The sequence below is a fragment of the Condylostylus longicornis genome, unplaced genomic scaffold, assembly GCF_029603195.1.
Source record: "Condylostylus longicornis isolate FDR11 unplaced genomic scaffold, ASM2960319v2 ptg000357l, whole genome shotgun sequence".
Lineage (NCBI taxonomy): Eukaryota > Metazoa > Arthropoda > Insecta > Diptera > Dolichopodidae > Condylostylus > Condylostylus longicornis.
This window is the reverse complement of record NW_026578319.1, coordinates 64,519-76,564: the sequence shown is the minus strand read 5'-3', so window position 1 is coordinate 76,564 and position 12,046 is coordinate 64,519. Positions and strand designations below refer to the sequence as shown.

The 12,046-nt window shown below is 45.8% G+C and overlaps 1 protein-coding gene across 1 annotated transcript; it reads left to right on the top strand.

Moving 5' to 3' along the window:
• The first annotated feature begins 726 nt into the window (after positions 1-726).
• Positions 727-2,650, top strand: LOC129616982 (subtilisin DY-like). Its single transcript, XM_055532451.1, has 4 exons — positions 727-918; positions 962-1,577; positions 1,624-1,862; positions 2,546-2,650. The coding sequence occupies exons 1-4, from the start codon at positions 727-729 to the stop codon at positions 2,648-2,650; spliced, it is 1,152 nt and encodes a 383-aa protein (XP_055388426.1).
• The last annotated feature ends 9,396 nt before the right edge of the window (positions 2,651-12,046 follow it).

Sequence of the window (12,046 nt, the reverse complement as noted above, 5' to 3'; positions counted from 1 at the left end):
CGCAAACAGAAACTGTATGGCGTCTTATGAGCGCCGCATCCTTTTATTCTAGACGTCGGCACCTCTCAGCAGCTGATTCTATAAATTTTCATTCAGGTCAATACAACCAAGGGTGCCATTCAAATATTCATGGCAATCCAAAGAACACTCCAACCCAATTGCAACATTCAAGGCAACCAATCGCCCCTCCGCCTTTTATGAAATGGGTTATCGAATACATGCGGGAAAAAGACCCCGTGTCCCTCCTGAAACTCCAAGACTTCTCATTTCCTGCATTAGGTTCTCTTGCCTCTTTGATCCCTTCATCATCACTTTTCTCTCCGCATCCATCAGCATTCCTTTATCGCTCAGCATCGACGACTCGCTCACTTACCAAATTCTTCCCTGAAATTCCACTTCTTCCTTCTCGGGCAAATACGATAAAGGAGCTTTTTACAAGAGTCGAAACGCAGCTTGTCCAGTCCGATCAGAGCACGCCCTCTCTTTCTTGGCCCTCTTGGTCTCGTTCCATCCGTTGCGCAACCAATTTCATTGATCCAATCCATCCCAACCCCGAAGTCATTCATTACAGATCTTCTAAACCTGAGTTATCTAGAGTCAAGGACACAGAGACCGATACGCGAATCTCTGGGAATTGGCGAATCGTTACTGTTCTCAACCCGGACGAAAACTCGGACCGAGGGAGAATCCACGAAGTTGACGCTGCTTGATCTTGTTGTGGATGCTATGGAACGCGAACCGTGTGGAGATCAAAGAGAAACAAGGCACGATTTTCCAATAGTCGCAATTATCGATGCTGGATGCGATATGAAGCACCCTGATTTGGAGGGGTCTCTATGGAGGAACTCAGGGGAGACTGATTGCTACGACGGAATTGACAATGATGGAAATGGATTCATAGACGATTGCTATGGATGGGTGAGATTAATTGCACAGCCCTGTGGATGAGTTTATGTAACAGGATTTTGTGGATGATGCACCAGTGAGACATCCGACAAGTGTGTTTAACTCAACTCAAGGGATCTCAGCAAAATCATCCCTCAATCATGGAACAAATCTCGCGAGTCTCGTCGGATCACTTGTAGATAACGCTCAGGGGATCACGGGCTCCTGTTTGGGCAGGTGCATGGTGATGTGCTTGAGGGCAGTGGACCAAGGAGAGTCGGTCGACGTAGATGATGAAGAACCAACGAAAAACGGGAACGATAAAAGCGAGGAGCGCATCGTTAGAGCTCTGCGATATGCATATTCCATGGGAGCTCGAATCTCAACGAACAGTTATGGAAGAAAGGGAAAGCCATTTACTGAACTGGAAAAGGAAATCAAGAGATTGTCTGAATTGGATGAGACAGGAATCTTGTTCGTCGCCGCCGCTGGAAACGAAGGGAAAAACCTAAGCAGGAACGGAGAGGTGTCCCCCTCTGAAGATGCCTTTTTTCCGGCTGCTGCGGCTTCTGTTGGAAGTGTTATTGTCGTTGGTGCGTCTAACAGGGATGGACAAAAATTGTCATTTTCCAATTATGGGAAAGAGGTTTCTCTCTTTGCACCGGGAATTTTGGTTGCTGCAGCGACAGCCGGTAATTTTTCGCTTTGAGGTGCCTTCTCCAGTTTGGCTATCATCAGGTGGCGGTGTCGACTTTGTTTCGGGAACCTCCGTTAGTGCACCAATTGTAGCCGGATCGGCTGCTTTGATTTGGTCGTTACTTCAAGAGTTATCGCTGGGTCAGATAAAACACTCCATTGTCTCATCCGTGACAAAATCTCCTCATCTGACGGCTTATTGTCAAGCTGGTGGTGTTTTGAATACGTGGAAGGCTGTTCAATTGGGCGCTGAAGCCCAGCTAATGAAGCACGAGCGTCAAGTAACTCAGTCGCTATCTTAAAAAATGCTGTTTGAGCTTCTATGAGTGTACGAGAAAGAAATCAGGAAAAGGTGTCTGTGGTTTGACTATTATCAATTGAAGTAGAAAACATTCTAGTACTGAGCCAAAAGAATTTGGCTGAGCAGCTGTAGTAACCCAACCTTAACATTGGAAAATTGTTTTTTTTTCGCACTTTTTAGTGATCAATTAAATAATATTCTGGAGCACTTTTTTGGTCCGGTTCGATGGCTAAAGAGTCATAGTCAATGTTCACAAATGATTCGAATAGCTGTCTTGCTACTGTTTCTTTTCGCCTTCAACGCTGAATGCGCGGGTGAGCGAAGCCTCTTTTTTCAACGGGGAATCTTGATTTCTTTCAGGCCCTTATGTCATTGCTGGGCCATCTAAATCTTCTGCAAAGCATCACGAAGGTTCGTCAGCATTCACACCACGTTGGAAGCTGTGTTTTCATTTCGCTAGCGCCCCCGCCTCCAAAAGAGAAGCAGACGCCGAAGGAGGAAGAAGTCGCGCCAGAGGTGAACGCTGCAACAAGTACCAACTGAACAAGTTCTGTGAATTCATAGAAAAAACCCTCTGAAAAAGAGAAGACAGGCGGCCAAAAAAGGGAGGGAGTCGTAGAGGCTGGTATGACCAACTGCCTTGATAAATGGAACTCTAACTAGAACTTATCAGCTCGAGAGGAGCGTGAAAAAGTGGTAGAAGCTTGGAAACCAGAAGAAGAAGCAGACGAAGGTGCAGAAAATCAATCAAATAAGGACTCGGCATGAAGCGTTTTGGTACAGTATCAGGGCTTCGTGAAGAGAAGAAGAGCGATGCAGAGAAAAGGGCCGAGCAGATGGATAAGATGATATCTGTACGCTAACGCGAACGGAGTTGTTTTGAGATCATGCTGCCATCCTTGAAGAACCCAATTTTTCCGGTTCCCGGTACCGGAGGAGGGGTGCAGCAGAATCCTGGTAAATCCATTGTTGAATCAACCTTTACTCGTTGTCGCTTTAGCTCTTGTTTCCGCAAAGGATGCAACACGAAAAATCATGTCCAACCCCGGTAGTCGTAAAAAAAAGCGAATCATCTTCGATGCTGTTGATCTTAGCGTTGGCGTTCTCGTTTGCGATGGTTCACGCGTGTCTTCTTGGTACGCATTTGGCTTAAAGTCGAAAGTGCATACCGCTCATTTTGTAGGCCCGGCGGCGTGGCTCTGTTTTGCGGGCAGGTACGAAAATCTTGTGCAGCAAACATAATCTTTTCTTTCCAGATCGGTGTTGATGAGGCAGTGGTTAGCATGCCTCATTCCTGCTGCTGGGGTTTTCTTCTCGGTGTTCCGGGTGCGACTGCTCTACGATATTTCTTCTGAACCTTATTTCGCTTCAGTTCTTGATTCTGTCGACTAGCACGCCACTCCTTCTTTCCGCTTGGTTTGGAAAGCTTCTTGCGGCGCCCGTTGGGGGATTGTGTTTCTTCCGCCCGACGGTAAATCATTCATCTTCAGCCCCGTGCCTCTTAATTGCCCTATCGAGACAGTATGGGTGGGTCGCTTCAGTAGTTTGGACTTCCCTGGTACTCTCGCAACTTGTTTGCGCTCTACTGTGGAGTTCGGCACCAAGTGATATTTGCACAGTTTGATATATCTCGTTTTCATTGATACCCTCCCAAGCAGCGTCACTTCAACCTCCTGCGGTTAACCCTCTTGCACCTCCACCGCCTCCTGTTTCTCAGCCTGCTGGCGGTGAGGAAACTCTTGAATATTCCGCAGCCCACCATCTTTATCAGGACCTGGCTTCCTTTCAACTGCAATAATTTTTCTAGTTCTCTTTTTCTCTGAGGCGCAATATCGTGATCCCGTGCAAGCTGCGATTGCCTCTATTGCTTCCGTTAGTGTGCAATCATATTTTCCTCTTTCGAGATGCTCTTTCGTTTCTCAGGGCTTTTTCGTGCTCTCAGGTATGATCCATACTTTCGAAGAGTCCATTTACCGTGATGGCAGCGTTCTCGTTTCTCGGATTATATTTCGGGGTTTTCTTGAATTCTCCGTTGGATGGTGTCAGCTACTGGAGCCTTAACTTCGCAGTGATACAGTGAGCTGATATCAAACCTTTTTTCATAATTTTCTTGTCTAATTCCAGAGATTCGTTCTGGTTGTGCTTGGGCCTGTGGGTACTTTGGCTTGGCCTTTTTGTTGGAGGTGTTGCAATTCAGTTATTCCGAACCAAGCAGGGTAACTGCTTACCAAAACAATCAACTGCTTTTGATGCGTTCCCTGCCAGGTTTCACTGTTCCTTTTCCAACCGTCGCAACGACAATTACTGGAGGGTCTGGAGAAAAGCAAGCCGAAAGTTGAAATTCAGAAGCTAAGAAGCCCGAATCGTTCCAACTGTTAATTACAAGGCGTGAACGCATGAGTTTCAGATCGTTGAATGTTGTCGAGTTGATGAACGAACAACTCCTTTGAAATGCAGGTAGTATTTTGCTTGGCAAAGTGGCGGACCACATTTAGTTGCACACACAACAGACATGCTATAAATTTAACTGCCGCCTTTATAGCAGTCGCAAATATCACGTCCTACATCCTTTCAGTCGTAGAACCCGTCAAAATCATTGTTGCAGAAAGGTTGATTTTCTGACTGAAATATGTCGGCAGATGAAGGGATCAATCTAGCTGAACAATATGCTCGACAAGCACAGCAAGAAGCCCATCGCAGTTTTTCACCAGTTTTGCCCCAATCCGAAGAAAGCGGGTATCAAGAAGAATTCGAGGAACCATCAACCCGTGGGGAATCGTGGAGCGACTTGCTCGCGTGTTTAACATCTCCGCTCCTCCGGCTTGGGTTTTTAATTCAGCTGCTTGTATTGATTTTTGGGTTCGCTTTGTACTACGGGCATGGTGGGCGAGGGGTTTTCACATTCGATCTGTACAGCACCCCGGAGCACTTGCGCACCAGTGAAGGCTACACAATAATCATGATCATCTTGGAGTCTGCATTTCTTGTTGGATGCATTTGTGTTTCGAGTTTCCAAATCTATGTCGCTGATAACAGCAAGTAGGTTGAATGAACAGCGGATCAGCTTCTTGATGCTTCAGTCCTTTTCAGGATGACTCGAGGGTTCCGTGCAGGTTCAAAGCTTCTTTCAACGGCCGCCATGCTGGACACGTTCGTTGTTGGCCTCCGTCTGATGCAGTACATCTACGCTCACCAGTTCTTAACTTCACGATGGTGGATGAAGTACACCCAAAGCAATGCTGACTGGTGTATTTTCTACTCTGGCGCATTCCTTCATTCCCTTGCGTTGCAATTATACGGCCTCGCTGTTTTCTATATGGAGGCGTATCACGATGAGGGAACCTTTGAGGAGTGGTCTTGGATTATTTTGGGCCTTTTCTCGCTGGCAGCTATCTTCGGTGAGTTCAGGTTTCAGATAGGATTTGCCCATAAAATTTCTTGTTCAGAGTTCTTGTTGGTCTTCACTGGATTTGGTGCGTTCTATACCGTTATCGAACTGTTTGCATTACTCGCAGCTGTTGTTTGGTCTTTTTCATTCGAACCGTTGCTTCATTATTATTCCCCTGTCCTTCCATGATCGCGATCTCAACGCCGATATTCCACTTGCGGAGGAAGACGACGAGTCGATGTCTCAGGAGCAGACCAAGTACACTTATCACTGATTTTTTTTGCCTGATACCCTTTTCGTGTGGTGAAACAAACGGTACCCTCTTTGGTTCTAACATATTACACTAATGATTTGCACGTTGGTTTAAAGTAGTTGTTCAAGTTAACGTGGGACCTTGGCGAATACGTGGCTATGGCCAAGTCTTGATTTCAGTTGACCAACTCATATGGAATGATCGTCATCTCCACCATCATCATCGCGCTCTTCTGGCACTCTTGTGTCTCGAGCCAATTGGGTCTGCTGGTTGTTGGCTATTGCCATTCTTGGAATTGCTTGATATGGAAACATGGCAGATGAAAATTGCGGATAATATGCTTGAGGAACTGGGCTGTACGTAGGAACATAAAACGTTTGCATTGGAGATGAGCGTCCCGACTGTAAGGGTTGCGCATAATTGATCGGATTAATGACAGGGAGGGCCCAATATGCTTGAGGCTGAGGCGCCGACTGTACGTTTGCTGGTAGCTGATTGTAATGGGGGGAAATCTGAGCTTGGTATGCAGGATGTTGTTCATGACGGGCTGGCCGAGGACGATTCTGATGTGCGCCCTTTTTCTTTCCTATCAACCATTTCAATTTTGCGATATTGTAGCACAGTGAGCGCTTACGTGACCGCTGCCTAAAGGTTGTCTCAAGTAAATCAGAAACAGAACTTCCTCCAACTCCGGACTCTAACCTACACATAAAACCGTTTGCTCAATCTTTTCTCTTTTTCTTCACACCCTTACCGACAAGTACAAATGGCGTGATCTGCGGCGCTGTCTGGTACTGAATGCCGTATGTACTGAGTTGATCCCAGGAGGAATGAACGGATGCAACCTACCTCGGGCTAAGACTTTCGCCCCAGTTTGCAAGAAGGATACTTCATCAATATTAAACTTTGATTCATCGTGAGGTCTCTCCAACCGCCAGATTCCGTTCTCATCGTGTCTCCATTCTAGAAAGGGGTGAGCTGAAGATCTACCTGAATGGGATGCAAAGCAAAAATTTGGATGCTTAAGCGCCTGAATTTAGCGCTCACAGCTTGCCAGCGGAGCACACGATAGGTATCCCAATATGAGGGTAAGAAGCACTATGTTATCCATTGATAGACATGATATTGTTCTGATCAGAAATCAGAAGCTTAATTTTTCACCAATTAAAAAAATCATGACGACTCAACCGCAATTATGATATTATTTTTCTTGCCGAACACCATTTCAGTTGGCCCTTCCGACCCTCCAATACACCGAATTCCCCCTTCCCAATATTCGAAAACAACATGGTTCCAAAAAGCAATTCACTACAGCAACAACAGATCTCATAGAAACAGCAACTCACCGAAGGGTTGACTTAAGTTTGGATCTCATCGATTTCTTGAGACGCTTCAAGGAAATTTCTAACAAGCTACCATCGAAAGTTACAAGGAGCCCACTGTTACTCCGAGAGGGCGGTAGACCAAAAACTTTACTCAACGAAAGTGTTCAAGTTGAAATAGCTTCCTCTGCAGATCCAATAATTTCATCGTTCCTACTTAATTGTAGTCATGACCAGAGTTCGACGTTGACTCAACCATACTCGAGCAGTTTTTTCCGTTGAAATTGGATCTCGAGAACTGACGACGCAAAGGGGATTCGCTCATAAGTAAGCCCAGCACTTTCGGGGGGGTTGTTTGACTTCCTCTGCAGAACATTAGATGGAAGACTCCTTGTACTCGTGAGCTTGAAAGAACTATTCATGGTGATCTAATATTCTCGTCAGAAGCCGGTTTCATCAACTTTTCCGACAACGGTTCCGCTGGTTCAGTCAATTTCACAGATTCAGCAGCATGGTTTAAACCTCTCGAGCGAAGTACTTTTGATATCTCTCTCACACCAGTTGGGAGCGCTCAACTGCAGTTACACCTCCTCGACGTTTGCAGCCCTCTCCCCGAGACCATTAGAAACTCAAGTGATGACTTTAGAGTTCTTGACGTCTTGCAGCCTTTGTCCACGTTTGAGCCCAAACCTCTACCCATTTCAGCCGATCAAAGCTGAGAACAATCCACCTCGTTCTTCGGTTCATGATCATCCGGATCAATGTTTTGTCATGTCCATGAAGGAAGAACCGGTGTCATTTCATCGACTTCTCATTTGTCCTAATAAGGACCGAAATGCAATCGGTCCGTACTCTTCGCTTCTTGATGTCTCATCGAGCCTCAAGGTATGATGGTTTACTTTAGCACACAAACAACTTCTTTCAGGCACCACTTGGAACATCTCGGACTGTTGATTGGAAAGCTAGGGCACTCAACAGGCAGCTCGGACTTAATGTGGTATCAGAGCTCAAAGCGTAAGAACGTGAGGTGGTTCGTCTGTTCCATTTGAGCTCCATTTCATTCAAGAATCGAACTCTGCGGCAGTGTGGGTTTTCGACGTTCCTTTGTCAAGCTTTGTTTAACCGTGAGGCAGACGCCTTCACGATTGTATGACTACTATTCTTATAGGTGCCCCGAGCGGCGACTGTAGTTCAACCGTTGAGTGATAATAAGATCTTCAACATCGAGGGTCCGTCTTCTCGTAGAAAGTGATACAACCAACGTCCGATCTGTAGAAACTTCCTTGCGGCATCTTGGCACTTTTACCCGAAACTACAAAGATCCCATCGGCATGGTTGGTAACTCTCTCTTCGCTCCCTTTTTTTCAGGATTCCCTTAGGCTGAACTTCGGAATCCTGGAGTGTGGAAAGCAAGGACCCTTGCGGGTTCTCAGAAACCTTATGAACGGTATCCGCATCATTTGGTGATAACAGATCTCTTGAAACTCCGAATATCACTTTCGTTCACGAAACCAAACCCCAAGAACCGTAATAAATACGGTCCCTATCTTTCACTGTGAGTAGACAGCGAAGAGAATCAGGAAAGATCCTCTGCCTCTATCAGCGTCCGGGGTTGGCACTTTCCCACAGAGAAACAAAGTCGGATTCATAACTTTGCTAAGCCAGCCCAACGACAATTTGAGTTTGCTGAAGACAAACTGAACTGGAACGCAGATCGTTTTTCATTTAATGAGGATTTATGCGTCTCATCTCTGGAAGTGACTCCAGATGCTGTTGCGCCGATCGAAGACGAAAATGTTGTTGATGGCTCAATTGATGAGAATAGAGTCGTAAGAGACGAAAGTAGCAGTTTATGTGAAAAGATGGATCAAGAAGCTCCAAAGGAAAACACGCTTCTGGAATCAACATTCCAAAGCCCTCAAGAGCTTCATGTGGCTTTGGCTTTATTGGATGCTTTCGAATCGAACGGAGGCCATTCTGAAGCACAATATGCGAAAGCCCCTCAAATCAGCAGCCAATATTCAACGAAGACAGCTCACACAATTGCAAGTGAATGGATCACCAAAGAGTCTGTTGCAAGTTTGAGACGCCTTGGTCAAATTTTCGACTGCTCAGACGCCATTTGCCCGGACCATTTTTGGAAGGTACTTGATTTCTTCTCGCGTCTCTGTCATTTTTTTTTCTAGTGGAGGGACCAACTTTCGAATCTTCGCAAGGAACTCAAGAATGCCTTGGAAAAACCCTTGGAACAATATTTCGAAATAAGAAGCCATGAGCCATTCAACTCCGTCGAGACGCTAATGGATTTGGAGGAAAGGCTAATTTTAGTGATCGAGTCTGAACAACAAGTTCCACGTATCAATTTCTGTCGTCTAGTGGTCTTGAGACACCTGACTGTTGCTCAACATTTATTGGAGGACGAAGGCTACTCATCTTGTTTGTCTTACATCATCAGTGTCTCATTATCGCAGCGTATTGAAGGCAATAATTCCTTTTTTGCAACTTGTCTGACAGGAATGAGGATTCCATCAATCGAGGAAGACGTCCGCTGCCTTTTCAACGAACTTTCAGTCACTCGCTTCGGCTTCTCCTTTCACGAATTACTTGACTCTATGAATTCCATCAATCACCTCGCCATCTTCAATCATGCTCCCGTTTTTCTCTCTCCTTTCGAGAGTGACTTTGATTCTCCGAAATTAGAATACTTGATCGCCCTCATCATCACAACATCCCACCAACGTCAACGAATCCTCATTTTAATTTCTGGTGATGCTCTCATGCACAACACAATGTCATTTCTGCAGCGACGCCTTGAAAACCCTCGCGACCCACTTCTCGTTATGCCTCTCCTCTCGGCATCAAATTCTGATCACATTCCTTTGAGCGTCTTTTATTCCAGTGATTCAGTTCGGTACGGCTACAACTCAACACACTACAATATTGCCTGGCCTTCGCAGCACCAATTCCCTACTAAACTCCCAGTTGATCCTGATGAATCCTCGTTGCCTAGAATCTCATTCTCAACTTCTTATTCCTCCTGACTTATTCGTTGTTGCCTTCAATAAAATGGACGACAATACAATGGCAATCCTGGTATGTTCTACAAATCAGAAACGGCATGTTCGCTCTGAATCCAGAACCATTCAATTCACGTTCACTTAAGAGTCAATGAATTTCCGCTCCAAGAATTGATTCCAATTGAAGGAACACAAAACATTCAGGTTGCGTTGGGCCCTAATGTTCTATCCAATCAAGGTCTGCATCGCTCTGCATCAGTCCTCGATGTTCATTCCCTCATTTTAGAGTTTGTATCGGAATTGGATTCACACGATGTGCCATCCTTTGAATGTTTATCGATGGGACCATCAAATCCGGACTTGGTACTGCAACCCCATTGTTATTTTCGCGCATCCTTCTTTCCTTTCCAAGATCTTCAATTCATCTGCTTGCTTGTTTGTCGTGCCAAATCACGAAAAGATAACGAAGACAATTCACTCTGTCAGGACAGCAACGATGTTCTACCCCATGGTTGGCACTCTACTGCTGTTTCTCCACATGAGTATCTCCTGCAGGTTTTCGCTCTGCTTGTCGGGATCGATTCAAAAGCTTTTTTCTCAGCAATGCAGCCTTCAAATCTAGCGCCCACTCAGCCAATCGATTGGAGAGGTCTCCCAAAGCGAATCATTAACAGGTACACTGACCGCTTGCTCGGTGTTTCCTCGACTTCTCTTTCAGGCTCGCATTGCTTCCACAATTCTCAATCGGCGAAATCCTTCCCATCAGCGCCTCTGATTGGAAACGAGCAGCTGCGTTAATTTATGAGTGAGCATAGGCAGCTGATCAGTGGGACATTCCATTTGACAGGATTATAAGAGCGTTGAATTTCCAATGGGAGGATCTAACGAGTGCAATGAGGAGTGATGCGTCGCTACGCCGATGCTTTTGCGAAGCAAGTTTGCAACGATTTCTTGAGAAGTCAAACGCATCAATTCAATCATCCCAAGAAGAGGAACTCAGCGGGAGGATCGCAGAAGTGATCGATCAGTCAATCTATCACGCGTCGTTGTTAAGAGGCCTAATCGATCCTAACAGCAACACAAACATATTCTCTCAATTGCAGCAATTGATTGAAAATGAGATGGTCCTACGGGAAATGCAAAAAAGGAATTCCAAACTTTCAATTGGGTCTCTATGGTGGTTCACTAAGACGGCTTTAGAACACTCCAAGGAAGCATGCCTGCAGCAATCCGGAGCATCGTTTGTCTCTCAGACGAAGCTCAATCTCAAACAAGATTCAAATTCGCCAATTCAGGTTAATCACTATGGTTTTCGACACTTGCTCAGCGAGCTGCCAGAAGACTTGGATGAACCAATCTGGACTCCTTCTCAGCCATCTTCTGTTTTTGAGCTCGAGATTCCTCAAGCATTGCCCTTCTCAGAAATCAACGAGCCGACTCCCCATGCTTCTAAAAGGCTACGTCCTGGTCCGGACGGCGCAGGTGCACAAAAGCGTCAAAGACTATTCTCCCGGTCTCCCGATTGGTCTCCGTTCACTTCCACAGAAAATGCTTCCCCCTCGAAGTTTCAAATCTCTCTAGATCAAATGGACAGAAGCATGAATCGTTTGCCAACATCGCATGACACGACGAATTACTTCACGCCCCCCCGAGACCAGTTGCGTGCCTCTCGAACATAAACTCGTATCCCAATGTGAACGCCAGGATGTTTTAACCGATTTGACTGTCTCATGGGACGATTGGGTCCTGCAAGGCCTCCGATCACCAACAGATGCCGAGTGTTTGCAGAAAAGCCAAACGATACCGAATAGCAAGATGTCCTCGCATTTTGGAGAGCTGCTCTTTGATGTCAACTCTCTTCAGGAGTACCCGCCCGAATTGCCAGATAGCCCAGCATCGTCTAAAACTCCGGATGATGATGAATTAAACCTTGATCCTCCATCGGTCGAATTCCAGCAACAATTTGCGACCACGAAGCACAACAAAGACTGGAGATTCCCACCGAAACTCCAGACTGTTTCAACTGTTCGATCGCCCTTCCATGCGTCCCCTGGAATATCGCGCTTCAATTTCAAGGGGTCTCCCACAGAACCCGAAAGTCACAGCGCTCATGAAACACACTCAACCACAGAAGATCGCATCACTAAATTGGTTGAAAGACAAAGATGGCACAGAATGTTGCAC